The sequence below is a fragment of the Schistosoma haematobium genome, chromosome 3 (assembly GCF_000699445.3).
Source record: "Schistosoma haematobium chromosome 3, whole genome shotgun sequence".
NCBI lineage: Eukaryota > Metazoa > Platyhelminthes > Trematoda > Strigeidida > Schistosomatidae > Schistosoma > Schistosoma haematobium.
In genome coordinates, this window is record NC_067198.1 from 28,996,623 (window position 1) to 29,022,585 (window position 25,963).

A 25,963-nucleotide genomic window follows, 5' to 3' on the forward strand; every position below is an offset into this window, starting at 1 on the left:
ATTTTTTTAGTGATTAACAAACCTACGCAATATCGACAGAAATGACGAAAAATAAGTTTAGAATGCAATCGTACAGATGATGGTCATAATAGATTGCGTTATTTAAAGTCTTGCTCATCAGTGTAGATAACCAACACAGGTTGACTGTGTCGATGATTCCGGGATCTACGCGTCTTGGACGGGGATGGCATCACCGACCAGTTCATGCCGAAGTCACACCTCAAGGTTGGCACTTTGCGTTGATTCGGGTACTGTGACCACTTTGAAGACTGTACAACACAAACAATGTTATTACTGAAATATATTAATGAGAACAGGTACCATGAAAACAGCTTGATCACTGCCACATGGGGTAGTCTATACGGTGTCACTGATTGGTGAGCGTTGGCTGCCATTGACCTTGACGAGGATTTATGAAATGATCGATATACAAAGACCCGACTGCCGGATGAGTTAGTCAGGGCCAAATGACATTTTTCTGGCTCTACAAGGTGGGTGAGAACTGATGATTAATCGTGCGAACAGGGAAAAAAATATTTCGTAGGGTGTCAGTGACTAGTTTGCTTGGTACGTGGTTGTTTGGTGTCCCACATATTCAGGTAATAATGGATTTCTGTGAGTGCATGATGTAGGGCTATAAAATAATACTGCTATTTGTCCCAACAGCGAATTCACACCTACTATCTGGATGGCCTCGGTGTTCAGGTAATCAACGAACAATGAACAGATATCCTGATGCAATTTAATTGACTGAGTACGCTTTTATAAAAATGCCCTAGTCAATGCATTTTTGTGATTCAACTAAACAACCATAAATCCATCTTAATACCTAATGGACCTCATTGTCACTGACAATAATTTGTAAGTATCTCTGCTTCATAAGTTGTGATAGAAATGTGAGCATGATGGTGTAGGTGTGACTATGGCCTTAACCAATTAGCATTAAATTACTCTTTCTTAATTGGATTCACAAACTAAAAATACAAAACCAATCATGCTAAAGACAGTCAAAAGCTCTTCGTATATAAGTTAATTACTATTCCATTCATTCTGAAAACTATATGGAAAAGTAGTTTTAATGATTCGAGGACTCCTCAGTTTTGCCAAAGCGGTGTGTTTGAATATGTTTGTTCTGAGCAGGTTGGTCTTGCTGTGGAATGTAAGTCGACCCCATGTGCTCACGGTGTTTTTGACTTATTTTTCTCGTGTTGTTTCTAATCCAAGCTCCCCTATTCAAGACAATATTGATCGATTCTGGACGAATCATGAGACAATATTATGAAAACGTCCTAAAAAGTACAGTGGCCTCATATATTTAGATGAAAAGTGGGCAATTCGGTGTGTATGTGGTCGAAAAGTAGGCGGTTCAGCAACTTTATAAACTCACGGACAGAAGTGGGGAAACTTTACATCGTTCTCTCATGACAAGCGAAAAAGTAGACTGGCGCGTCTTCCTATTAATAAGAAATAATTATTTCCCCCTTATTTTCTAAAAGAAATGTCCTATTTATTTCCGCGTTGTCCGCTTTTATTTCCCTTCTTGGATGTTTGAGGGACTAGTGAGGTCTTTTAAGATCTAGTTTTTGTTAAGGTAATAATTGAATTTTCCCATAGTTTCTACTGCCTGGGATAATCCCCTTACTTCTTTAGATGAATTCCCAAACTGTTGACTGAGTTTGCGGTTTCTACCTACAATTTGTACGGAATATCTGACAAATTTACCACCAAGATTGACTAGTAGTGTGGACAAAGATCTGGCTTTATAACAGTTTCTGTCGTTTTAATAGCTTAATTATCTACTGGTTATCCCAGTTAAGATTAGCTTTTGCTTCTTTATCTCTAGATTTCGGGGAAATTCTGGGAGGTTTTAGGGTTTGCACAACGTCATGAAGATTCGTGGTTTCTCCCGGTGTCTGGAGAAGTTTTGAGGAGACTAAAATAGGACCATATGTACACGGTTTATACTTACGTTTTCTTTCGGTCTCCACTTGTGTACTTTATTCGTACACCATCGAATAAGCCCGACTCGTTTAATCAGTCCCCTTATATCGTTCTCACCGACTGATTGAACTTTGAACCCTAAACATCTAGTCAGTAATGTTTGCTATATATGTGACTTACTTTCCGTTCCATGCAATGTATATTCAGTGGCTATTTGTCGTGGTAGGACATACACCAACAGTAGTCTTTCAGTCTTATAAGGGTCTACTCTGTGCATCCTAGGCAATTTTCCCACTGGAAGTGTGAACGGCAGTTGCAACTTACAAAGCAACCGTGGAGTTGTTCGTCTGCTAATGCAACCTCCATCATGTCTACCAAAATTGGTATGGGTAATTACCAATTTTATTGAACGATATGTAATCAGTTATGGAGATTTGCCTAGGGAAATGAAGGCGATTTCCCAAATTCAGTAGATATTTTGGGTAGTTTTTGGGAAAAGCCCAAACTGAGTGAAAATCTTGTTATTTTCCATCTTTGCTTCTCGATATTTTCTCAAGTTACGTGAAAAATTTATGCGCGTTTGTTTATTTTGGAAGAAACCAATACCTGACTGAACTCTGTTTTTTTTTCATTTTCCCGAAATTTCTAAACGAACTGTTCTCAAGTTAATAGATTTTGCTCCAAAGCTTGGAGTTTTGGCGTCTTATGGATTTGAAATCTTGCTAGTACTTCTAGTTCTAATTGTCAGTTTATTCTGGTTTTCTACCTATGTTGTTTCTATTCGTTATTGACTACTTTCATTATTTTATTTAGGTATATTTGATGTAATTAATGAGTCGTTTCGCGTTTTTACTATTCTATTTTCTCCACATGTTACTCTTCACGCTTCTCCAAATTTGAACCGCTACTCTGTTTAGCACATATTTGAGGCAGTTCTATGGTAACGTGTGTTCCTTAAAAGATACTGCGTAGGTCTAGTACAGTAATTTCTCACTTCCAGTCTTCCTTTTGTAACATTGTTAATCATATCAATGTATCAGTTCTTTGACTAGATATCTGGACTTACGAAATAACACCAGGCTACTTCCGAATAATGAATCCATAAACCCACTATTCCGTGCTTCTGTGTAGTCACACTGGTGATAGTGATGTCAACTAGAAACAGTTGAATTTTTCTCACTATCCTTGTTGTATTCACAAAATATGTATGTATCTAGGCCTTATTCGTTAGACGAAATAAACTTGCGCGTAGCAATATATCAGTGTTCTAAACGAATTTTATTTTTATGTGAACTGTTAGAATGAAATGTGTTTGTATGCAGAAGCTGATTTTGTATTTTTCGCATATACTATTCAAAAGGAAAGTCTCAAAATAATTCTAGACAACCATGTTTATCATCATCTTCAACACTGTGCTTTAAACTATATACATTATAGGCTGTGTTCCCTACCGTAACAACTTTCGTATCCCAATAAAAAGTTATTCGAATTACCGCCAACTCTGTTGGAGAAGACTGTACAACCTTGGGTGTGCTAATAAGTAGACTGATAGTGACATACGCCGAAAGTTTCTGTACAGTGCTAATGGTGAATTATCGTGCAGAACTACGGGGTCTAAGTACAATAAAAGCAACATACATTCATTTGCTTTCCAAACAGAAACCTCATGCAGTGAACGGCGTTTCGTCCTAAAGTTATTTGCTATTTATTTATTAGACATAAACATTGTTACAAGGAGGCACCAAACAGATATGCGCCACATAAAACATTCGATTTATGTGAGTGATGCGATACTGCCCGGGTGCTCAAACCGAAGTAGGTGGTTTTCTTAGGGGGCCACACCCAGAGCCTTCAAACTAAAGGTCTGATCCACAAGGTAGTGGAGCAATGCCAGGAGAGGCAGTCCCATGGTATCTGGTCACCAACGATTGGTTCATTGGTCTACTTTTCCTTTCAGGATCCTAGAGCCCACCTGAATTATTGATTTGGAATCAGGGTTTTCCGACTCCCCTAGGTGTACTCTCGGTGTCCACCAACCCGGTTAAAGCGCCGGACATTCGCTTCTCGTCCTCTCAATTTCGCAAACAATAGTAATGGCGCGAGAAGGCAGTGAGTAGGACTTTCCTGCCAGTGGCTGTATACGTGTGGTCATGTGGGATCATTTCGAAAGGGAGAACTGACTCTCCCTATCCTCGGCTGGACCAGGGCATTCGGGTGCCATCTGAAAGTTGCAAGTCGTGCGTTGTCTACAGCACTTATGGATGCTAAAATATATAGGTTCATCCGCTTTAGTCTCATGCTGGCTAGATCGTTCCATAAAGAAATCAGTTTTTCGTGACGCCGGAATCTGTAAAGTGCATCGTTTTTAACGGAAGCACTTTCAGCATATATATTGGCAGATTTTATAATGAACTTCTACCACGATGATGACATCGGGTCTGGCTACGAAATGTAACATCACTTCTTAAGTCGTGTTCGCCATTGGGTAAAGTCATTCGCCCATTAAGTCGTGCCCTTAAAACCTCACATTTGTCACAACCTGCTGTACCGTTATGGCCAACGACATACCTAACACTGCTACGAGCTGGAATGTCACAAATCACAGCTACTAACTTCAGTGTTAGATGCACTTGATGTTTATCTACATTAAGGCCTATTGTCAGCAACTCTTTTAACTCAGCTACAACAGCTGCGGACATTTCGTTGAAATCACCACTATAGATACCAACCATAAATATTTCACTGAAATGTGAAGCTACAAGACGACCTAGAATAGGCCACAACTGTTGGTTAGAACTTTTAGACACCGAAAAGCTATCGTAGTTAAGTTGTAATTTGAGTTCGCTAAGATTAATCCTACGTAGCCAAATTTCTGAAATCCTCAGGAGATTCAATCTCAACCCAGTATGATAGTACACTCCTGTGCCCAGGAATGCGTGCTCGACATTATTGCAGCTACTGGGTACTTTTCCGAGGGGCATCGACAGTTTAGGAATAACCGTCTAAAAAAGGCCGAGAATTTCATTTACCTTTCGAACAGTTATATCACCTCCCTTCATCATCCCAATTACAATTCTAACTTTTCTGCTTTGTTAGTTGCACAGGTGGTGACATCTCTGTACCAGTACTTTCGAAATATGATTTATTAAAAAAAACCTAGATTACTGTTGGTTGCACTAGGTGCGTAATGGCTAACTACACGAGGCAGTTTCTGGATTGGATGCAATTCTACAATACTGTTGTGTAGCTACGGCGTTGCCTGCTTCATTTCGATCTATTGAACTGCAGGTTTCTATATTAGTGACTGTGAAGTACTTCACGAACGCGATCCTTAACTTCCGCAGCCTTCTCTAAAATGTCGATCGAGAGCAGGTCATCATTTTGCCATTTTGTTGATAATCATCCGTCTTTCATCTATTTCATTACGTTCTACATTGTTGGTCTAGAAGAAACAGTCAGCTGTAGTCAGGCTGGGCAGAAGAAGTAATCGAAGTATGTAACAGTAACAGTCACTCACTTGCATGGCCTAAGTTTTTTTGAAAATGTGGCATGGAATAGACACATTTTTGTCTCGTGCCTATTTGACATTCTAAAACAAGGACGAAACAGTGGTACTGGAATACGTAGTAAGCTTGATTATCTTGTAACTAAGTATTAAAACTTATTGTAATTGCATCATAGAAGGCTTAAACAATCTCCTGAATAATAAATTGTTCACAGAACTGCGCAACACGAATTTCGGGTTTCTTCCTCAGAATTTCCTCAAACTTTAGGGAAGACCCCGAAATCGAGAGGTTGGGTAAATATTTTACCCATCGAGTATTTGACATCCATTGTTGGAGTAAAATACATTTTAAACAAATTTGTCTGAAAAATATTGACAAATTATTTATAATCATTCTGTCATATAGTTTTTTCTTTACATTCTCTCGATTGATTTAATTGTCTGACAATTTCCCAAAGTGTTATTTATAAACACGTTTTACATCAATGCAAAGTTCTGAAAATGTTTATCTTTCTCAAAATGCAAGAATTTACTTCACATTTAGTGTATATCAGTGCATGGTTTAACCATAAATAGTGGAGTATCTGAGTGTGCTGATCGCTCTAATTATTTCCGGAGTTTTATCAGCTCTCAGATCTCAGTATGGATACTGAGTTTTTGCATGATTTATCAACTTTCAGTACCTTTGGACAAGTGATATATACGTCTGATTGAATATACCGATCACGGCATCACTTAAGACCATGAAACGTGAACTATAAATGCAGATATATATAAGTCACTGATGTTCAATAATATTAATGATTGATACATGTTAAGGCTGTTAAGCATCGTTTCACATAATTTCTAGGGTAGATTACACCATGAGTGACCTCGCTGGATAAATGTTTTGAACTAAGGTGTTTGATCTCCTAGAAGTTGATCATCTGAAGTTTTGTTATTTGCATATGTAAACCAACGAGCTGTAACGATCAACTCGATAATGGCATAATATAAGTGAAAGTTTTTGTATAATATTGTTAATTTACAATTTGAACTACCTGCAGTCATTAGTATTGAGAACTGGTTATGTGATTAAAGTACGACAACTTTGCAAACAATCCCCAATGAGAGTGTCTCAGATTAACAGCAAGATCTCTAACTTTGGGACATCTCATTTGGATAGCGAAAATCTACTAAAAATTTCCATAGCTCAAAATGATATAAGCGCTGTCATACCAACGTCTCAAAATAATATACGTAGCAAAAAAATCAAGTTATTTTATTAAAATATTAAATACCGTCATCTGATTTTTTCAGCACCCTCATTTTCAATCCACTGTCCGAATATTCGAACAAATACTATCCACCAATAGGTTGTCCTACGTTATGATATGAACATGAAACGGTGAGTGTTTTTGATTTTTTTACGTTACCTGTATAATCGACTGTGTATTAGCAGATCCACATATATTAGCGAGTTTATCGAACGAAGGAATATAAGTCTTCTGAAAGTTTGATCTTATCTAATGTCGGACACGACTGTGTAGGTTTTAAGACATCCAACTGCTAAGAATGTTTTTTTAAAACTCCGTTTAACCTTCATAATCTTCCGGAACGTAAGGCAAAAGGTTCAAGTATGGTTGGCAAGTAATGAGATGGGTTAGTAGTTAGGGCGTTTGATTCTCACTCACTAAGTCCTGGGTTCGAGACCCACCTCGCCTACTTTGGTCTGGGCAACTGGGTAGTTGTATTAGCTCTGACACGTAAAGTGTCGCTCATATAAATGTACCTAAATAATGAGTTAAAGTTAAGATGATTGGCAAATGTTTGTCTTTTCGATAGTTATGGCTCCTGTAAATTCACGTTTTGTTCTTAAGTTTGCTAGTAATCCTACTGTGAACTAGGGAATTGAAAGGCTATTGAGTGGCTAACTAGTTGACTGAATTTTTACTGTAATACACTTCTACAGACTTTTGTATTAATTTGTTCCACTTTTGTCGTTGATGTGTAGTGATTGTTTCATGAAATCTTTAAATCACTGATATTTTTTTATGTATGTTAGGCCTTGTGACATCTTACAAATGAATTTCTCTAGTTCGAAACCTGTCGTCTACTTCTTTTTAATACTTATGTTTTAAATTAACGGAGCTATAAACATATGCACAATATTTCAGAAATTGAGGATACTCTTAATGTTTTGCATCCTTGTCATCTCAATAAATATCCTAGAATCTGAATACAAATAGATGTTCACTGTTCTATATCGGTCGATAATTTCAAAAAGCCTCGTTTTTGTCTCTTATGTGATTTCATTTTTTGATTTTCATTCTCATTAATTTGAGCAGGGTTCTTATTTTCGAATATTATTCGCGTGTGTAGTACAGATTTCAACCCCAGTTCAAGTAATTTCGTCTAACTGGATGGAATGTTACTTTATTACTTACTTACTTACGCCTATCACACTCCTTGGAGGGGCATAGGCCGCCCACAAGCACTTTCTATTTCCAATACTGTCCTGGGAAATCTTTTCCAAATGTTATTCATCCTTTTCATGTTTGTTTCCGATTTCCAACGTAGCATGTTCTTCGGCCTTCCTGTTTTCCGTTTTCCTTCAGGATTCCAAGTTAGGGCTTGCCTCGTGATGTAGTTTGGTAATTTCCGTAATATATGTCCTATCCACTTCCAATGTCTTTTCCTGATTTCCTCCTGAACTGGAAGCTGATTTGTCATCTCCCATAGTAGACTGTTGCTGATTGTATCCAACCAACGGATATTTAGTGCCTTGCGTTGACAACTGTTTATAAATACTTGTACCTTTTTGATGATTGCGGTAGCTCTCCACGTTCCAGCTCCATTCAGCAGAACTGTCTTGACGTTCGTATCGAAGATTCTAACTTTAATATTGGTTGACAGTTGTTTTGAGTTCCACTCAACTGACTATTCAATGGTGATCTGTCGTGTCGCGATTTGGTCTGTGCACGATCGATCCCTATGAAATCCGGTCTGTTGATCCCGGAGTTGGGCGTCTACTGAATCTTTCATTCGGTTCAACAACACTATTGGAAAACCTTCCTGGTACCAACAGTAGTGTGATGCCTCTGTGGTTCTCACATTTGCTCAGATCTTCTTTCTTTGGTATCTTGATGAGATGTCCTTCCCAGTCCGTCAGCACTAGTTCTTCCTCCCAAATCTTCCAGAACAAAACGTGGAGCATGTTTGTGGTTGCTTTTATGTCTGACTTCAGAGCTTCAGTTGGTATATTGTTTGGTCCTGCTGCTTTCACGCTCTTGATTTGTCTGATAGCCATCCTGATTTCTTCGACTGTTGGTGGAGTGACGTCTACAGGAAGGTCTATGTGTGGTGCTTCGATGTCCGGTGGATCCAGTGGGGCTGGCCTATTCAAGAGTTTCTCAAAGTGTTCTACCCATCTGTTCCTTTGTTCTTGAATCTCGGTAATTGTCTTACCTTTCTTGTCCTTAACCGATCTCTCTGGTTTACTATATTTCCTTGCTAGTTTCTTCGTTGTGTCATATAGCTGTCTCATATTTCCTTCTTCTGAAGCTTTTTCCGCTATCGTTGCTAGATGTTCCACATCTATCAACCAAAGGGACGTGTTTACTGCCCAGCTGTTCGTACCGTCCTATTTTATGGTTGTGAAACGTGACCGGTAAGAGTAGAGGATATTCGTAGGTTACTAGTATTCGATCATAGGTGTCTTCAAAACATTGCTCGTATATCTTGGGACCACCGAGTAAGTAACGTATTTGTTACGAAACGGGTACTAAGTAAGGATGGCAAATCAATTGATGACGGAGTGAAACTTCATCAGTTGAGATGGCTGGGACACGTGTTACGTATGCCCAACGACCGACTGCCTCGACGTGCGATGTTCAGTAGTATAGGAGTAGGTTGGAAGAAAGCTAGGGGCGGCCAGACTAAAACATGGCACAAGTCCATGAAGTCACTGACAAGTGGACTGAGTCATGTTGGTAGGTGTAGACTACCTGGTTGGGATCCGCGAGACGATAGCAACCGATGGTTAGAGACCCTGAATGACATGACTCAAAATCGTTTGCGATGGCGCAGGTGCATCCACTCTTTGTGTTCTCCCAAATTCTAATCCTCTGAATTGTCTTTGTCTCTTTTTTTCTCTTCCCAAATTTATTTCACTGGATTATACTCTTTAAATAACATCTCCAAACACTAATTTTCCCGATTACTGCTTATACTCTTATTACCTTAACCACTACGGGATTTGAATCGACCACTGCATCTCTGTGCTAATGTGGTGTGGCAACTGGAACTGATGTAGGTATGTACGAAGTTCTACGTTGTTACTCACTGATTGACTGACTGTTCCACGTATTTCTGCTTGATAACTCGAATGTTCTTCTTTACTTGCTTGTTTGCTTCGGTGTATTCAGCCTGTGCCTTGACTTCCTCTCTTCTTGTTCGGCTGTTGTTAATTGCTGTCTTCTTCCTTTCTTGAATCGGCGAGACTCTAATTTATGGACGAGCCAATCAGAAGCCTTTGAGAGATTCCAAGGTCACGACCCCAACTTCAGTGCTTACTGCTAACGTACGATAGGTTCACAGGGAATTTTGTACAAAACGTGACAATTCTGTAGCCATATGGAAGACTTCCTCTACTGCATGCATTACGATTTTAGAACCTCTGAACCTTTTTCTAACCTTGAGAAGTTTTTGAACCACTTATAAGAAGTGTATCCACTTTATTTCTTTGGTTTTGTATAATATATTTTTACTCTATACTTACTTTTTGCTGATTGGCCAATATTTATCAAGGTCACTCAAGATTCGTTCAAAGGTCGTCCATAAATTATAGTCTCGCCCTTGAATCTTATCCAGGGTTTCCATGGAGATTCATTCCTTATGATTATGCTTGCGGTCCAGAACCTCCTGACATATTGATGTTAATGCTCCTTTGATCTCTTTCCAGTTGTCCTCCACCGTAGTTTCTCCTTTCAGTACATCATGTAAGTCTTGGAATCTGTTGTTGAGATTTATCTTGAATTCGTTGAGTTTGTTAGTATCTCATAGAAAGTCTGTATTAAATCTTTGTACTGCTGTTTCCCCAGCTGTTCAGTGTTCCTTTAGCTTCAATTTCATCTTGGCCACAACCTGGTGATGTGAAGCTATGTTAACTCCCCTCCTGATTCTCACTTCTTCCCTTGTCCTGAATTTTTTATTGATACAAATATGTATCTTGTTCTCCTTGATGTGATCCGGTGAGACTCATGTAGCTTTGTGTATGCGTTTATGTGGGAATATTGTGCCGCCCATAACCAAGTTGTTGAATGCACATAGGTTTGCAAATCTCACCATTCTCGTTCCTTTCTCCCAGTCGGTCCATGTTGTCTCTTGGTATCTTCATATCCCATGTTGTCCATTCCGATTCTAGCGTTTAGATCTCTAATCAGGATGGTGAGATTTTTTTTCTTGGGCACTTCGCTATGATGAATTGCAGCCTGACAGTAAACTGATCTTTATCGTCGTTATTAATATTATTGGTTGGTGCATAACATTGAATAACGTTCATTGTGATCCCCTCCTTCTTTGTTGTGAATGATGCTTTAATGATTCTGGATCCATGAGATTCCCATCCTACAAGTGCCTTTCGTGCTTGCTTGGAAAACATCAGAGCATTTTTATCTTCATGACTGGAGTGCGGCAGCATATAGCCTTTGCTGTCCAGCTCGGGTCCAATAGGTTTCTCTGATTCCGAGTACCGCCAAGATGTATCTCCTCATTTCCGTAGTTATTTGACTGGTCATTCCTGTCTCCCACATTTCTGGACGTTCCATGTACCTATAAAAATTGTTGTTCTGGTTGTTAGAAGGGGCATCAGCCTCGTGATTTCCGGATAATCTCGGCTCTCGCCATGAGGCGTCATAATTCTTCCCTTAACTCCCAGGTCAGAGTTTAAATGGTTTAATATGGTTGGTGTTTTTTAGCAAGATTTTTTTCCACGTGATGGGTTGCCGATCCTATACCTAACCCTCCTCCTTCTACAGGCTACATAAGTAATCATGAAGGATTTGCATAACATTTGAGTAAATAGTTGTCTAAATCAAGATATTTCTCTTCAGGCTACTTGATAAATAAAACTGTCTGCTCTCAATATAATTGAATTTCTCTTAATGACTTACCAGTTTAGTAAATAATCCCTTCTTTCAGTTATATCTTTTCTTTCAAAATTCTGTAGACTCAAAAGATGGGATTTAGATGCAGCTGCTGCTCGTGTACGTCAAATACCACAACCTTATCAGGCTACGTATGTTATTGGTGTTTATAGTGTTCTTACAATTTATATAACAACACCCATATTGTTTTTTAATGATTCTAGCAATCACGAATCATATCCAAGATAATTTCGTGATTTAAGCGTCAGTAATTCACAGCATAGTTTGCATCGTTTTCAACCCTAGCCCATGTATCCGAGTGTCTCCAGTAGTAGTCACGTAACTTCTGTGATCTTACAAGTAAGGTTACAACGGATCAAAATGTCATAATCCGAGAAAAATATATTTCATTCCACCTGTTGCAGTGCTGACATGCAGTTACGGACATTTATATTACTACTGTAGAATTTTCATAGTTTAAATTACGAATTGGTTTTAGTTAGACCACCATTGCATACCTGGAAGCACTAGATAGGCGTTTCACCGTAGTATGGGGCTCCTCAAAAGTGCCCATCCACAACGCCGCACCCGGAAATCAAACCCAAGATTTTCTGACACTTCCAGGTTTCCCATAGTGGTTCAATTATGATCAGATAATTAAAATAAACCATTGTGTCATTGAATAAAAATAAAGATAATTCATACATTCGTACTTATAGTTATATGGAAAATATATGTCTGTAGAAGGATAAAAAAGATTGAATCCTAAATCGATTCGAGACTCTTATTATCAGATGAGGTTACGCAATAATCAAGGGATAAGAGAAAAATATGAGGACGGAAATAATTTACGGGTCTGAATTATGAAGGACAATTGTCCAATCGACATACTTACTCCTGTTACCCCTTGTGGAGGGGCATAGGCCGCCCACGAGCACTTTCTATTTCCAATACTGTCCTGGGAAATCTTTTCCAAATGTTATTCATCCTTTTCATGTTTGTTTCCGATTTTCAACGTAGCGTGTTCTTCGGCCTTCCTGTTTTCCGTTTTCCTTCAGGATTCCAAGTTAGGGCTTGCCTCGTGATAGCCCCCAAGTGCCCTGGTCCAGCCGAGGATAGGGAGAGTCAGTTCTCCCTTTCGAAATGATCCCACATGACCACACGTATACAGCCACTGGCAGGAAAGTCCTACTCACTGCCTTCTCGCGCCATTACTATTGTTTGCGAAATTGAGAGGACGAGAAGCGAATGTCCGGCGCTTTAACCGGGTTGGTGGACACCGAGAGTACACCTAGGGGAGTCGGAAAACCCTGATTCCAAATCAATAATTCAGGTGGGCTCTAGGATCCTGAAAGGAAAAGTAGACCAATGAACCAATCGTTGGTGACCAGATACCATGGGACTGCCTCTCCTGGCATTGCTCCACTACCTTGTGGATCAGACCTTTAGTTTGAAGGCTCTGGGTGTGGCCCCCTAAGAAAACCACCTACTTCGGTTTGAGCACCCGGGCAGTATCGCATCACTCACATAAATCGAATGTTTTATGTGGCGCATATCTGTTTGGTGCCTCCTTGTAACAATGTTTATGTCTAATAAATAAATTTCCTCGGGATGCAGTTTGGTAATTGCGTAACCTATGCGCTATCCACCTCCAATGTCTTTTCCTGATTTCCTCCCGAACTGGAAGCTGACTTGTCCTCTCCCATAGTAAGTTGCTGCTGATGCTATCCACCCAACCGACGTATATGAAGAAAAAGCGACAAACATAAAGGTCATAATAATAAAAACTGAATAGTAGTCAGAAAAACTTGTTTAAGGTTAATAATAACTGATTGCAATTTAAAATTGGGAAACACTAAGTCATATCTGTCAATTGGACAATTGTCCTTCATAATTCAGACCCGTAAATTATTTCCGTCCTCATATTTTTTCTCTTATCCCTTGATTATTGCGTAACCTCATCTGATAATAAGAGTCTCGAATCGATTTAGGATTCAATCTTTTTTATCCTTCTATAGACATATATTTTCCATATAACTATAAGTACGAATGTACAGCTTAACTAACTTATGATCGGTTTGTGATTTCAACTATGAAAACTTATATTGGTAGTTGCTTTTTTCCTCTAATTAAACTTTCTAACTTGACATTATGCAGACCATTATTGACAGACATTAGTTAAGTAGGTTTACTCGGGTCGTAGTTTTTACAGTAATATATAATCAATATTATTCAATTGTTTTAGGTTGTTCGTGAGTAAGCGTAGATGAAATATAATTTTTGAATGAACACGTAGAGATTCTTCTCAATGTTATTGTGGGACCTTGAGTTTGTATCTCTGAAAGACATCAGATATCAACAGTAATAATCCTATCACTATTGTTTTGATTCCTTTGGTTTTCGTGTAATGTAGTAACGTGACTCAATGCATATTTATACCAGGTCCCACCTTGTTTTTGGTGGTGGTAGTAATTCCTGTTACTTTGGTCAGATTATCTTGTTATTTCATCACAGTCTGTGCTTAGAATGCTATGAAAAAGCAATTACTCAACTCTTTCAATTCCATCTAAACACCAAAACTTACGATACATCGCAAAAGTAACTGAAATGTAGACGATAATTAATACAATTTCAAATAACTTGAAAACATCATTGATAAACTTATTTGTCCTTTCCCAATGGTAAAATCGCTTTTCATGCATTTAGTGAATAAACACTCACCAATCAATCCTGCATGTCAGAAATTATGGGTCCAGGCTGCCTGAGTGTCATAATTAAGACAATTGGCTGTTTTGTGGGAAAACTAAAGTGTTTCGCCTAAGAGATTAAATCTAAATGGTCCTTATGTCAAGGTTATAAAACATACTTTCAGGATACCTAACTATAAATTTTTTGCTCTATCCGTTCTATCATAACTCTCAAGTTCATGCTTAAGTTTGATTTAAATTTATCATTCCTCAACAAACACGAACAATCTGCTAATTACATTAAGGAAATAACAATTTCTCTTACTCTTTAGCTTCTTTAAAAGATCTACCTTTCAAGTATAGCTAGGATTATAAGTAGTCGTCTGCGAAAAACTTGAATAGTATAATTAACTCTACTAAAATCAAGGTACTTGACAAATAGTTCAACTTTTCTTCAGTGTGTAATTTATATTAAATACGTTTTGTTTCTTTTTAGTTTTTCTTAATGCAACTGTCAGCAGAAGTTATTGATAAAAATAAACTTAGTCGTTTATTTTTCCCTTTTTCGTAGACTAAAAGGTCCAACAAGTGTTAGAAAAATATTCCGTAAACAAGAAGATGCTATTAACTTTGCCAAACAGTTCGGTCAGGTACAGTTATTCATATAATAGTCATTTTTAAATACCTGTGAATTCGTTTGGTTGTTCTAAATAATAAATCGCATTCCAAAATAAATTTTAGTGATACTATCTTTTAAAAGTACTCGGCAGTTGTAATTTGCGACAAAGATTTGTTTTACTATTTACTTGTTATATGATACTTCCAATTTTTCAAAATATAACCTGTACTCTCACTTATCTTTTTTTATTTTCCCATCATCTCAAAGATTATGTTCCTTTGGCAGGGCAAATCAATCAGTAACCATTCTGTTAGATTAGTTCATTTTTGTGTTATCCTGAAATGGTTGTAAAATGAATCTAAACTGTTCGTAGTAACTTGCTTGACGCATTATCTTTGAATGATGATGAGAAGTTTACGCATTCAATTTTAGAATCGAAGCTGAGCTTAGTATCATAAATTTTAGTACATATAGGTATAATAGTTTGTGACTTAGCGTACAGAGTATATCCTTTATTACTAAGTTTTAAAGGTGAAGGAAATAACTGAGATTTTTTGAGAATATGATAATACCCTGATATATTATCTGCCAATGAAAAGCTCTATAAGTCAGTGTTTGAATAATTCAACTGAACAAAAATTGTTCTGCATTGCGTTTATTATTAATTGATAGAAAAACTTTTCATTGATTTATTTATAATTTTCTGTTCAATTAAATTGTGTTTCATTAACTAAAGTTCGATCAGTATGCAATACTAATTTTATGAATATTTAACAATCAGTTGTTTTTAAAGAAAGCACAAACTTATCAATTTTTTAATGTTTTGTAAGTTTTCACATGAACAGACTTTGGTAAAAGGAGGATTTGGTACACTAAATTACCGGTGTGGACATTTGTTTGTTGCTGTAATCTAATCAGTCGTTAAGAAAATACGTATTTCTTATATTTTGAACGTAAGACTTTCTCTTTTTTAAAATGTAGTAATGCCTTAGCAGTCAAAGCACTCAACTTCCAACCGGTTGTCGGGGCTTCAAACCCTTCTTGAATTCTTCGGTTTCGGCAGCTAGGTAGTATTACTAGCCCTTACATCTAAAGGCTCTCATGACTGAGTAAACCAATCTGAACTTGACGAAAGATTCATATTACTATTGTGTTTTTAAAGTTATAAATTACCTCATAAGTGTATTGTAAAACAAAAATCAGATTCACAAGAATGAATAGTGTTATCAATTTTGAAATGACTGGAAACATATAATCCCAATCACTGGAGCCTGTCGTGGTAACTTTATTCATCTGTCCTGTATTCTACTCATATCATAAACACTAATAGTGTGACTTCATAAATTGATAAAATAACCTAGGAAGACATACATAAAATTAGAAATTTCATCAGTTTGTTTTTATTATTTCAGACTTAGTTTGAATTTCGAGATTGTTCATTCATTGATCGCAAAACCGCCAAAGGATGGTTCAGCTGACATTATTTTTGTAGTACGTACACTGTTGTTGTATGGTGTACCTTCAACAGATTTTCGTATACATTTAGTTCACTTTTTGACTGAGTATTTATTATATATATATATATATATATATATATATATATATATATATATATATTGCCGTCTGTTCGAAAAGTCTGTTATGTATTAGTTGTGTGTAGTTATGGATATTTCTTGAAATTGTAATTTGACTTTTTAATTAACGAGACTAACTCAGTATTCTCATCGCGCCTTTAATACCAACCTAGTAACCATTAATTTTCGTAATGAATTCCAAATTCGTGTGCGTTGTACTTTGAAGTAATCAATATAAATCCAATTTTGTATTTTATTCTTTTTTAGTTGTTAAGCTATTTGGATATATTGCTGTTTAATAATAGCATTACTAAAAACTAATGCTATGCGTGTACAGTCATTTAAATAAGTTGTATTTATTTTAACTCATGCTATAAATCACCATTTATAAAGCTGTTTCATTAGCATACGTGAAATGATACACCTCAAATGGGCGTTGTATGCAGGCTCTCACAAATAATCACTTTACTAGACCGATATATATATATATATATATATATATATATATATATATATAACGGCTTATTTTTTAACGAAAGTTTTCTTTTTATGCTGTTAGGAAATGATGGTCTTCAGTTATGAAAGCTTATCCCTTGGGAATGAAGGTCAACGTTCATTTTTAGCATGTGGAATCCAGTCGTTCTTTTACACGTACAAGTATGTTTTATTTATGTAGTTTGGATGCATGTACCTGTTTATCTTCATGTATTCTGCTACCTAAGCTTGACCGCCCAGGCAGTATACCAGCCTTCACACAAATCGAATAACAAAGTGTGGGCATACATATTTGGTGCCTTTTTGTACCAATGTTTGTGTGTTTAAATAAATAAAAGGAATGGGATGTGTCGATCAAATATATTCCACATCTTATAAAATACTAATACAATTGGTTATCAAAAGAAATCACTAATATCTTCATTTGTTTATAGCTTGCTTCTCGAAAGGATCATAGAGTTTACCTTATTTTAAATGGCATTTTTTATCTCATTAAATGATTTCCATTCATTCCTTTAAAACTATTTTTAAAAAAAAATTAGTTCTGCACTACATTTGATGTGCTTATTCTCGGTTCGTCAAGGTCCCTTTTTCCTGTACTAATGTAGCTTGGGGCAGTTTTAGTGGATAAGCATTCATGATAAATCCGTTTAAATAGAATACAGGGCTAACTTTGGGGGATGCTAAAAATAATCTTGTGATTATGAAGTCACATTTCCGCCAAGTACTAGAAAGGTTGTACATTTTAGGAGTATCTGATTAAAGAAATATTGAAACCCGTAAAATTGTATGGCCTTTAATGTAAGTTATCCAACCTTTACATAATGGAAGTATCGGTACAAAATCTCATTTGTATTAATGCCGATATCGTTTCTGCTATCTTGGGGTAGTGGTCAGGCCTACCTATTGTGATGACTCAGTCGAGCTTTACTGGCTAGAACACTTGTTGCTTTAGGTCCTACCGTGCTAGACAGGTTGGTCGGACAGTGGTAAAACGCAAAGTGAAGTTAAGCTTCTGACTGTACTAAGGTGTGACAACATTAATGTATTTCCATCAGACCCCCAGAATCTGTATTGATTATGTACTCTCGCAGGGTTAGAAAACATGAATTCTAGAAATGACACACTTCATCTTCCTGGATGGATTTCCGTTTCCGGGGTAAAGTCTGAAAAGTACTGAGTTGATATATATCAGGACCTACTGACAAGAAAGCAATGTGTTACCAGTCTTAAGCGGTGGTTTCCTGGACTCTATGGTCACTCTCTCAAGTTACTAAAATCATTACTTATCTAGCTCGCTTTCCATGTACCTCAAGAAGATGAATCTTTCCATCGTTTAGAAAACTGGGAATTAGCAATCGCCCACATACCTCTAACAGAGTCACTTTGTTAACTTTCAAATCCCTTCGTCATTTCATAGTATTTCTTTTATCTTTACTACCAACCTTTCTCCTATAACTTCATCTGTATTAAAGCATTGCATTCACGATAATATTCCAAAGCAATGGGGTTATTTATTTATTTAACACACCTAAACACTGGTACAACTGGGCACTGGAATAAATATGCACAACACAAATACAAGAATTAGATCATGAATAGGTAGGAAGAAGTTGGACAAACAAGTAAATAAACAAAATATGTGAACGAGCATGGTGTATCACAAGACCGACAATTCAGAAAGTGTTTTCGATTTAAGGATTATCCCTCATTTTTATAAAAAAAAACGTTAGGAAAATACAGTAATGCCAGTAGTAGATTCTATTTTGAAACATGTCTGATAACGTCTTAATCCGTGGAGCCACACCATCTCTAGGGACTCCAACCAGAGAGTAATATATAGAAAGTACACTTATGAGACGTCAGCACTATTTTTTCCTTATGAGATATTGAATGTAGGATAATTTATCTGTTTAGTGTTAAGTTACATAGTATTCAAACTGAACAATAAATAACATGGATCCAGTGTAATTATTGAAGCGGAAGTAGTTTCTATCTCCATATAGCTTTAAGGCACATGTTGAACTTTTGATGAATCATCATCGCGTAAGATCATTTCAGTGTACCACTTTCATGTTGTCTTCTACTTGTAAACAAAAATTTCACATTTGGATTTTCATATTCCTTGCCTCCCATTTAGAATTCTTGGAAAATGAAACTCAGCTCGAATCATGTAGTTAGTTAAATGTTACCACTAGGTTACATTGTTATTAAGTATTGATGAATTTATTGTAAAATACTCTTGTTTTATATTTTTCGTTTAATTAGGCAAACGGCGCCTTCTTCTCGTTGTCATTATGAGGTAATTATGGTAGGTAGGTCTTACCAGTATCAGGTTGTACATTAATGTGTCGTACTCCCTGTGAGTCCCTGTTAACTACATCCTCCATAAGAAATAACTGTTTACACAGCTTACGATTAAACACTTGATTTGATGAATCCGGATCGAGATTGAATTCTATCGGATTTAGCAAGCTGATGTCACATCGTTATCACTTTATTTTACATCATACCATTTATGTATATCCTCCATAAGAAATAACTGTTTACACAGCTTACGATTAAACAGTTGATTTGATGAATCCGGACCGAGATTGAATTCTATCTACCATCAATTTGTCTCGACACGAATCTTGCTTGGTTACAATCTTACGTTTCCTAGAAGTTAAATTAAATAATATAATTTAGGTTGACTGTCCAGACTATTTAAATAGAAGGAACTCCAGGCTACAAACGTTGAATAACTGTGTCTGGCAGACGACTGCAGTAATACAGTTACATTCTTAGAATTTCAGCACACTGTTGATCTGCATACGTTCAACTTTTCTATAACTATTACAGTCAATGATGCACTAAATTTCTCTTTCCATTTTTACTTTATTGTGTTATCATATTCATTATTGACGGCTCAAAGGGGCTCATTATTCTGTATGACCCACATTTAATTAACTAATTTAGCTTATTTTTGTGTAAATTATTGATCGTGTAGTTTTTTCGTTTACCAGGTTTATGGTTTATATCGGATTTAGCAAGCTGATGTCACATCGTTATCACTTTATTTTACATCATACCATTTATATATATTTATGAATATATCCTTTTATTTTATTTTATTTTTAGACAGACCAGCTAAATTATATTTGGATATAGAATTTTGTAGGTTATCTAATCAAAATAAAGATGGAGAAGTAGCTGTTAATACATTTCTAAAGGTAAATAATTCTAGTAAATGTTTTATTATATGTAGTACTTTGCTTAATATTACACCAATTTTTACTATATTCTCTTAAGATTATGGAGAATATTTGTAACTCAGAATAAGGATGTCGGAGTTTTTGTGATATTTTAGCTGGACGAATTAGTTATGAAGCTTTCGTTGTTCTTCTGAAGTCTTCTCTTTAAAGTACATGTTCATGATGTTATGAAGAACAATAGAAGCATCACAACCATTCCATTTACATCAGATATCACAAAAACTTCAACTTCATTTACATCTCATAGTCTGTAATGTAATTGTGTCAGCTGTAGCCTTTGATCCAATTCACCCATATCACACGTTTTCAAGCAGATATGTAAAGCAGACTAGAAGTGGATAGGAAGTTGATATATACGTAATTCGTGTGACGGCTTGGTTGTTAAGACGATCGACTTCTACCCACTGAGCCCCATATTAGAACCGTACTGTACCTAAATTTGTTCGAGAAACCGAGTGCTTTATTTAGCCCTATTAATTAAAGTGTCGCTCACACTCAGCTATTGTTACTATTTGTTTTTATAAGTCGCGTATATGTATATAATACTGGACAGGTACAAACAAAATATTTAGGCATTAACATCAAGTAGATGAGTTATTCATTCACTCACAATAACCCCACCTATACTTACGTTTCTCATTTACCATGCTTTTTTACGAAAGCTTTTGATGTGCTTGAATTCACTCGGCCAATGTTAAATAAACTTTGATTGTTTACACATTTTGATTTTAGCTACTTTAATCCGTCAAATATAGTTTATGGTCACTTAGGTAGGATTGTAGTTGTTGCGTTATAACTTCTGTCTTCTTCAAGTCCAAAAACTATTAGCTTACTTCGCAAATTTTTCGTCGTTGTTTTTATTTTAGGCTTTGTGTGCCTGTATTCGATTCTTCTATGATGTAACTATTGAACCCAGTGAAATATTTATATTGGATGCAAGGTAAGTTAAACATTTTGCAAACAAATTGCATGCAAATGTTATTACTTTTATTAGTATATATGTATATTACATTTTCTTGCAACTTCTTTGTGTACAATATCAAAAAATATCTGATTATTTATTTAAACATTAACAGCACTTCCAAGAAATTTAGTCAACATGTCATAATCAACAGTAAAAATCTTGTATTTCGAAGCAATTTAGAACAAGGTAAGTCATATGTGACATTTAAATAGATATTTGTCGGGTTGTCCTTGTTGTTGCAACTCATTTAACAAAGCATAAGCTTGTTTACTCGGCTTTGAATTATACTGTTTGTGTATTGGGGGTGGGGGCAGACTTACTAAATGTCAGTAGGATTGAATCCTAACAATTGCATACTCAGTCCAAGTTCAAAATTAGATACGATGATTAGTGCATTTCTAACCAGTCAGCCCTAGTGAACGGATGAAAAAGATACCAAATGTTCCTCCTAAATTTTGTATAAACTGTCGTGCTTTTAATACTATGCATTGTTTTGGTTCTTTGAAACGTTCTTTGTTTCCTGGTCATTCTCGCTGTGATATGTTTTAATCTGAGCGTAGTGCAGCAGATAAAAGTATTTATCATGGAAGAATAAAACACCAATCGGCTGCTCAAACCGAATTTAGTCGAGCAGGTTTCGACTTATTGTTTGAAGCTAATCGTTTTCACCACTAAACCACCACTTATCTACTAATTATTGATTTATAAATGCCTCAGAGTTTTTGGACTGTTTTTGCAGTTTAGGACTACATAAACGGGGTTTGCGTTGTGTTTCGATGGGGTTAAATTCACTTGATGGGTCCCAAATAAAATGAAATGCTTGTTCTGAATTCCACTGCTAAACCTGCATAAAATATACGAAAATAAGGTTTTTTTTAGGGAACTTTCTTTTTGATATCTTCAGTCAATTCTTCATTTAAGATTGAATATACATTTAGTTAATGAATCTTGGTGGTAGCTGAGAGGATTTGTTAGGAAACCCTGAACCGGGTTTTATAGTAGTTGGTACTTGTCAACAAAGCATATGTTCGGATTCAAACCCATATTTCACAGCTTCACAGTCTACGACTTTCGCACCAAGATATTTGAATTGCATATAATTGTTATTTTGTTTTCAACTAAATTATATTCAACTAATCAATGTTTTGTTTTCCTTTCATTTAATGGAATCAAATAAATTATTAGGTCAGCTGATTCGTATACTTTGTAAAAGTTTGTCACAATATAGTTTATTAAATACTGATTTCCTATACACAAATGAATGTTCACATTGTTCAAATCAAATTAATCGTCTTATACGAGGTATATTTCCCGAGGTTCAATTAACTAGTAACGATGCCAAAAATTGTTTTGCTTTACCTAAATTAAAACAATCTACTTCATCATCAAGTGAATTATGGACAAGCGTGTGTGATTTAGGCGTCTATACACGTAATCGTAATTTCCGTCTGGCTGGGTCATGTAAATTATCCGGTAGTGGATTATTATTACCAAATTATGTAGTCAATAAGAATGAAATATTTTCATGTATATGGTCAAATTGGCAATCTTGGGCACGGACTCTTGTTACCTATATTGATGAACAATGGTTAGTATTTTTTCAAAATAATGGCCGTTTTGACTAGTTGTTATAATGATCTGCTCACTCAGGGTAATTTTTGGATTGGTCAGTGATTAAAGACCAGTATATTCAGATTAAGTATATATTTGAGGCTATCCTATATTTCTAAGATTCATCCCACTTACTAATTGCATAGTAGTTGTGTTAATAAACTCTCTTGCTGTTGTAGATCTGGTTGTCAAGTTCGCTAAAATAGCGGCTAAATTCACGTGAATAACATGAACGACACATGTTCGACATATATTATACTATAAAGTGCGTTAATGAACAAACTAAATCAATATTTTTCGGTGGTAGGTAGTAAACTGTCGACAAGTATCAGTCACAATAGTGTGAAGATTATAATGGCCATATAAAAAAACGTAGCAACAAGTTATAAATAAGCTCTCTCAAATTCAGGTCTTAACTGTTACAACAGAATACTTATTAGATGATCAAGTTTGTTAAATGAACCAAACTTATTGATATAATCGCTTTCAGTGTATAAGCTAAGTGTTACGGAAGTCTTATTATATGTACTACATATTTCTAATTTCCATCATGGAACAAATTATATCCCAATAAATACTTTCCTTAACATAAGACTGTATCTAGGACGTTTTGTTCCCCAGTATTTTTGGACTTTACATAATAAAACTTCTTCTTTTTATAAATTTCAATATACAGTTCAAATTTTATTTATCGACCGGTGGAAAATTGTTGCTGTAGTAAAACTGATAACACTTTACCCACTTATTTACCCACTAATAATGACATCACTAATTCTGATAATGTACATAAAGTTCTTAACGAAAATGACGCCAATATTTGTCTTCAGTCATTACCATTAAAATTAATTGTTTTCATAAGGAAAATTATCCGAGAATGGTTTAATCGTGGATTATCTGATGAAAAAACCAGTAATGTGTTGTACAATTTTGAGAATCAAATCAAAATTATTTCTTTCAATAAAGGCAAGTTAGCTATGAAAGTGGAGAAACTGCGTTTCTGTGAAAGAGTCAATCGTTCCCATAAAAGTAATCATATTATGTAAGTGCGTTTGTTTATTTTATTTTGTTTTAAACATTTTATATGATTTATAGGTTCATGTAAGAAATAATTTTCATATATATAATGAACTAAGTTTTATACATCCTGATCTCTCGATAAATTTAAATTAAGCGAATAGAAGATGATTTACAGAATAACATGAATTCATTGTATTCCAAGGTTATTCATCAGCTACCAGCGACCTAAGTCTACAATTAGTAATATTATCACCAAAAATTATTTTTACATACAATAATTAATGAAGTTTGGTTCGAAACGACATAAGAAACACAAAGCAATAACATTTAACATGAGACTGGTTAGTATTTATATGTTGAAGATAAAACTGTTAAAAGAAGAGAGTGAAATTGTAAGTAATGACAGAGACAAGAAATAAAAAGAAATTACTAGCAAATGATTGATAATCATAATTTCGATTGAATTTTTCTATCTTTCCAATCGTAAAGTACAACAAACAAATAATGTGATTGACAAACGTTAAATTAATATAATTGTCTTGACCTGCGCTCCATGAGGAGTAACAGGTGCAAGTAAGTAACCATGGTAACAAGACCTTTCTTACACTTTCTTTCTACACACTAACGTCAGATCAAAAGAGCCTAATGGCAATAGCCTCTACAAAACGGAGTAAAGGTGATATTTGCTGCTTGTAGATTATTTTAAATGATTTTGTGACATCCACATCGTGTTCATCATCCATTAAATGTCTGATCACACTTGCGAATACTTTACTTCCTGTCAGATAAAACGTATGCGGAATATGTTAGTAGAACCTTGTACTTCCTTCCACATGTACGTGTGAAATCATAAGTACATTCGACAGTAACGTCAAAAGAGTGTTACTAATATAAATAAATTTATTCCGTTTATCGCTGACGAGAAGCCTTGAAGTATACCGTATTTGTTGACTGATTACACGCACTCAACTTATTTTGATGTGTACACATCACTCTTAATCTCCGTATACTAGAGTACACAATATTTTCTAAATTTATTTCAATGAACTTCATACTATATGCCTCTATTTAAACCATGTAAATTCGTTAAAGAATAATGAGTCGTACTTCTGACATCTCACTAAGCTAATGCGGTGTTGATTTGAACCGATTCGTTTATGTACCAGATTCTTTGTTGCTTATGACCAGTTGATTGGTGTTATCTCATATAGACATCACCGAAGACCCATTAAGCCGCTTTTAAAGAGAAAACTATATGGATCAAGCAATATAAACGAGGAATTTTACCTCTTTGAATATGTTTCGTATGGTAAATTCGTAATTACGTCATAGTATTGACAGTTACTTCGATTCTAAATGTAAGTTTAGCTTGGAGTATTGAACAATAGAATAAAAATGTTAATTCAGTGTGCAAGTTCCCAACTATCTATATTCGAACTAGTTGAGCTGCTTTTTCTAACTACTGATTAATTTGTATGAAGCCAGTAGCAACTGTAAACCTATATAAATAAGATTTTCTCTTTTTGTGTTTAAATAACATTATTCAGTGTTTTGTGTTGATTCATGTTTTTTTTCAGTCTAGTCTTTGATCTTATCAATGGTTGTTATTATCAGAAATGCTTAGATCCTGACTGTCGACTGGTGGATTTTCGTTCATCTAGTAAGTCGTTTTTTTATTACTTTTATTTAATGTTTAAATAAGAATAAAAACATAATTCTCGCATAATGTGTACTAATCTAGGTGGATTGCATATATATTTTATCAATAATAGTTGCGTAAGAAAATCTCATTCAAACAAATAGGATAATACTTTCAAAATGAATAGCATTTATTTTATAAAGCTAAGGTATCATTTTACCAATTCAACAACCATATAAAATATTTAATCTGTAATGGTTTTTGAATTCGGTTGTTGATATTGTTGACTAAATTTTTTCAGTTCACTGCTAGCCAAAATCGATCTCTTCCACAAAACTTGTGATATAATATGTTTATCAAAATAATGCGCACAGGATGCACGTATACCAACAAAGGCTTCAAAACTCAGTCAACATTATCAACAGTGAGATAACTCAAAACCCTTAAAAATGAAATCAAATTCGTACCTGTTGCGTAAGTCGGTAGCCGAGTAAGTAACCCGTTGGTATTTGAAACAAGCAGTACTGGCTTC

The 25,963-nt window shown here is 35.6% G+C and overlaps 1 protein-coding gene across 1 annotated transcript in view; it reads left to right on the plus strand.

Annotated features, from left to right (window-relative positions):
* The first annotated feature begins 1,109 nt into the window (after window positions 1-1,109).
* The window catches only part of MS3_00005455 (uncharacterized protein), a 28,248-nt gene continuing 3,394 nt past the window's right edge, over window positions 1,110-25,963 (plus strand). Inside the window, exons 1-12 of the mRNA XM_035730323.2 lie at window positions 1,110-1,159; window positions 6,746-6,833; window positions 11,655-11,723; window positions 14,830-14,908; window positions 17,011-17,108; window positions 19,215-19,261; window positions 20,067-20,158; window positions 21,067-21,140; window positions 21,277-21,350; window positions 22,350-22,752; window positions 23,452-23,814; window positions 25,370-25,452. Of these exons, the coding sequence (XP_035585618.1) occupies window positions 6,820-6,833; window positions 11,655-11,723; window positions 14,830-14,908; window positions 17,011-17,108; window positions 19,215-19,261; window positions 20,067-20,158; window positions 21,067-21,140; window positions 21,277-21,350; window positions 22,350-22,752; window positions 23,452-23,814; window positions 25,370-25,452 (1,396 nt within the window). The 5' untranslated portion in view covers window positions 1,110-1,159; window positions 6,746-6,819. The remainder of the gene's footprint in view (window positions 1,160-6,745; window positions 6,834-11,654; window positions 11,724-14,829; window positions 14,909-17,010; window positions 17,109-19,214; window positions 19,262-20,066; window positions 20,159-21,066; window positions 21,141-21,276; window positions 21,351-22,349; window positions 22,753-23,451; window positions 23,815-25,369; window positions 25,453-25,963) is intronic.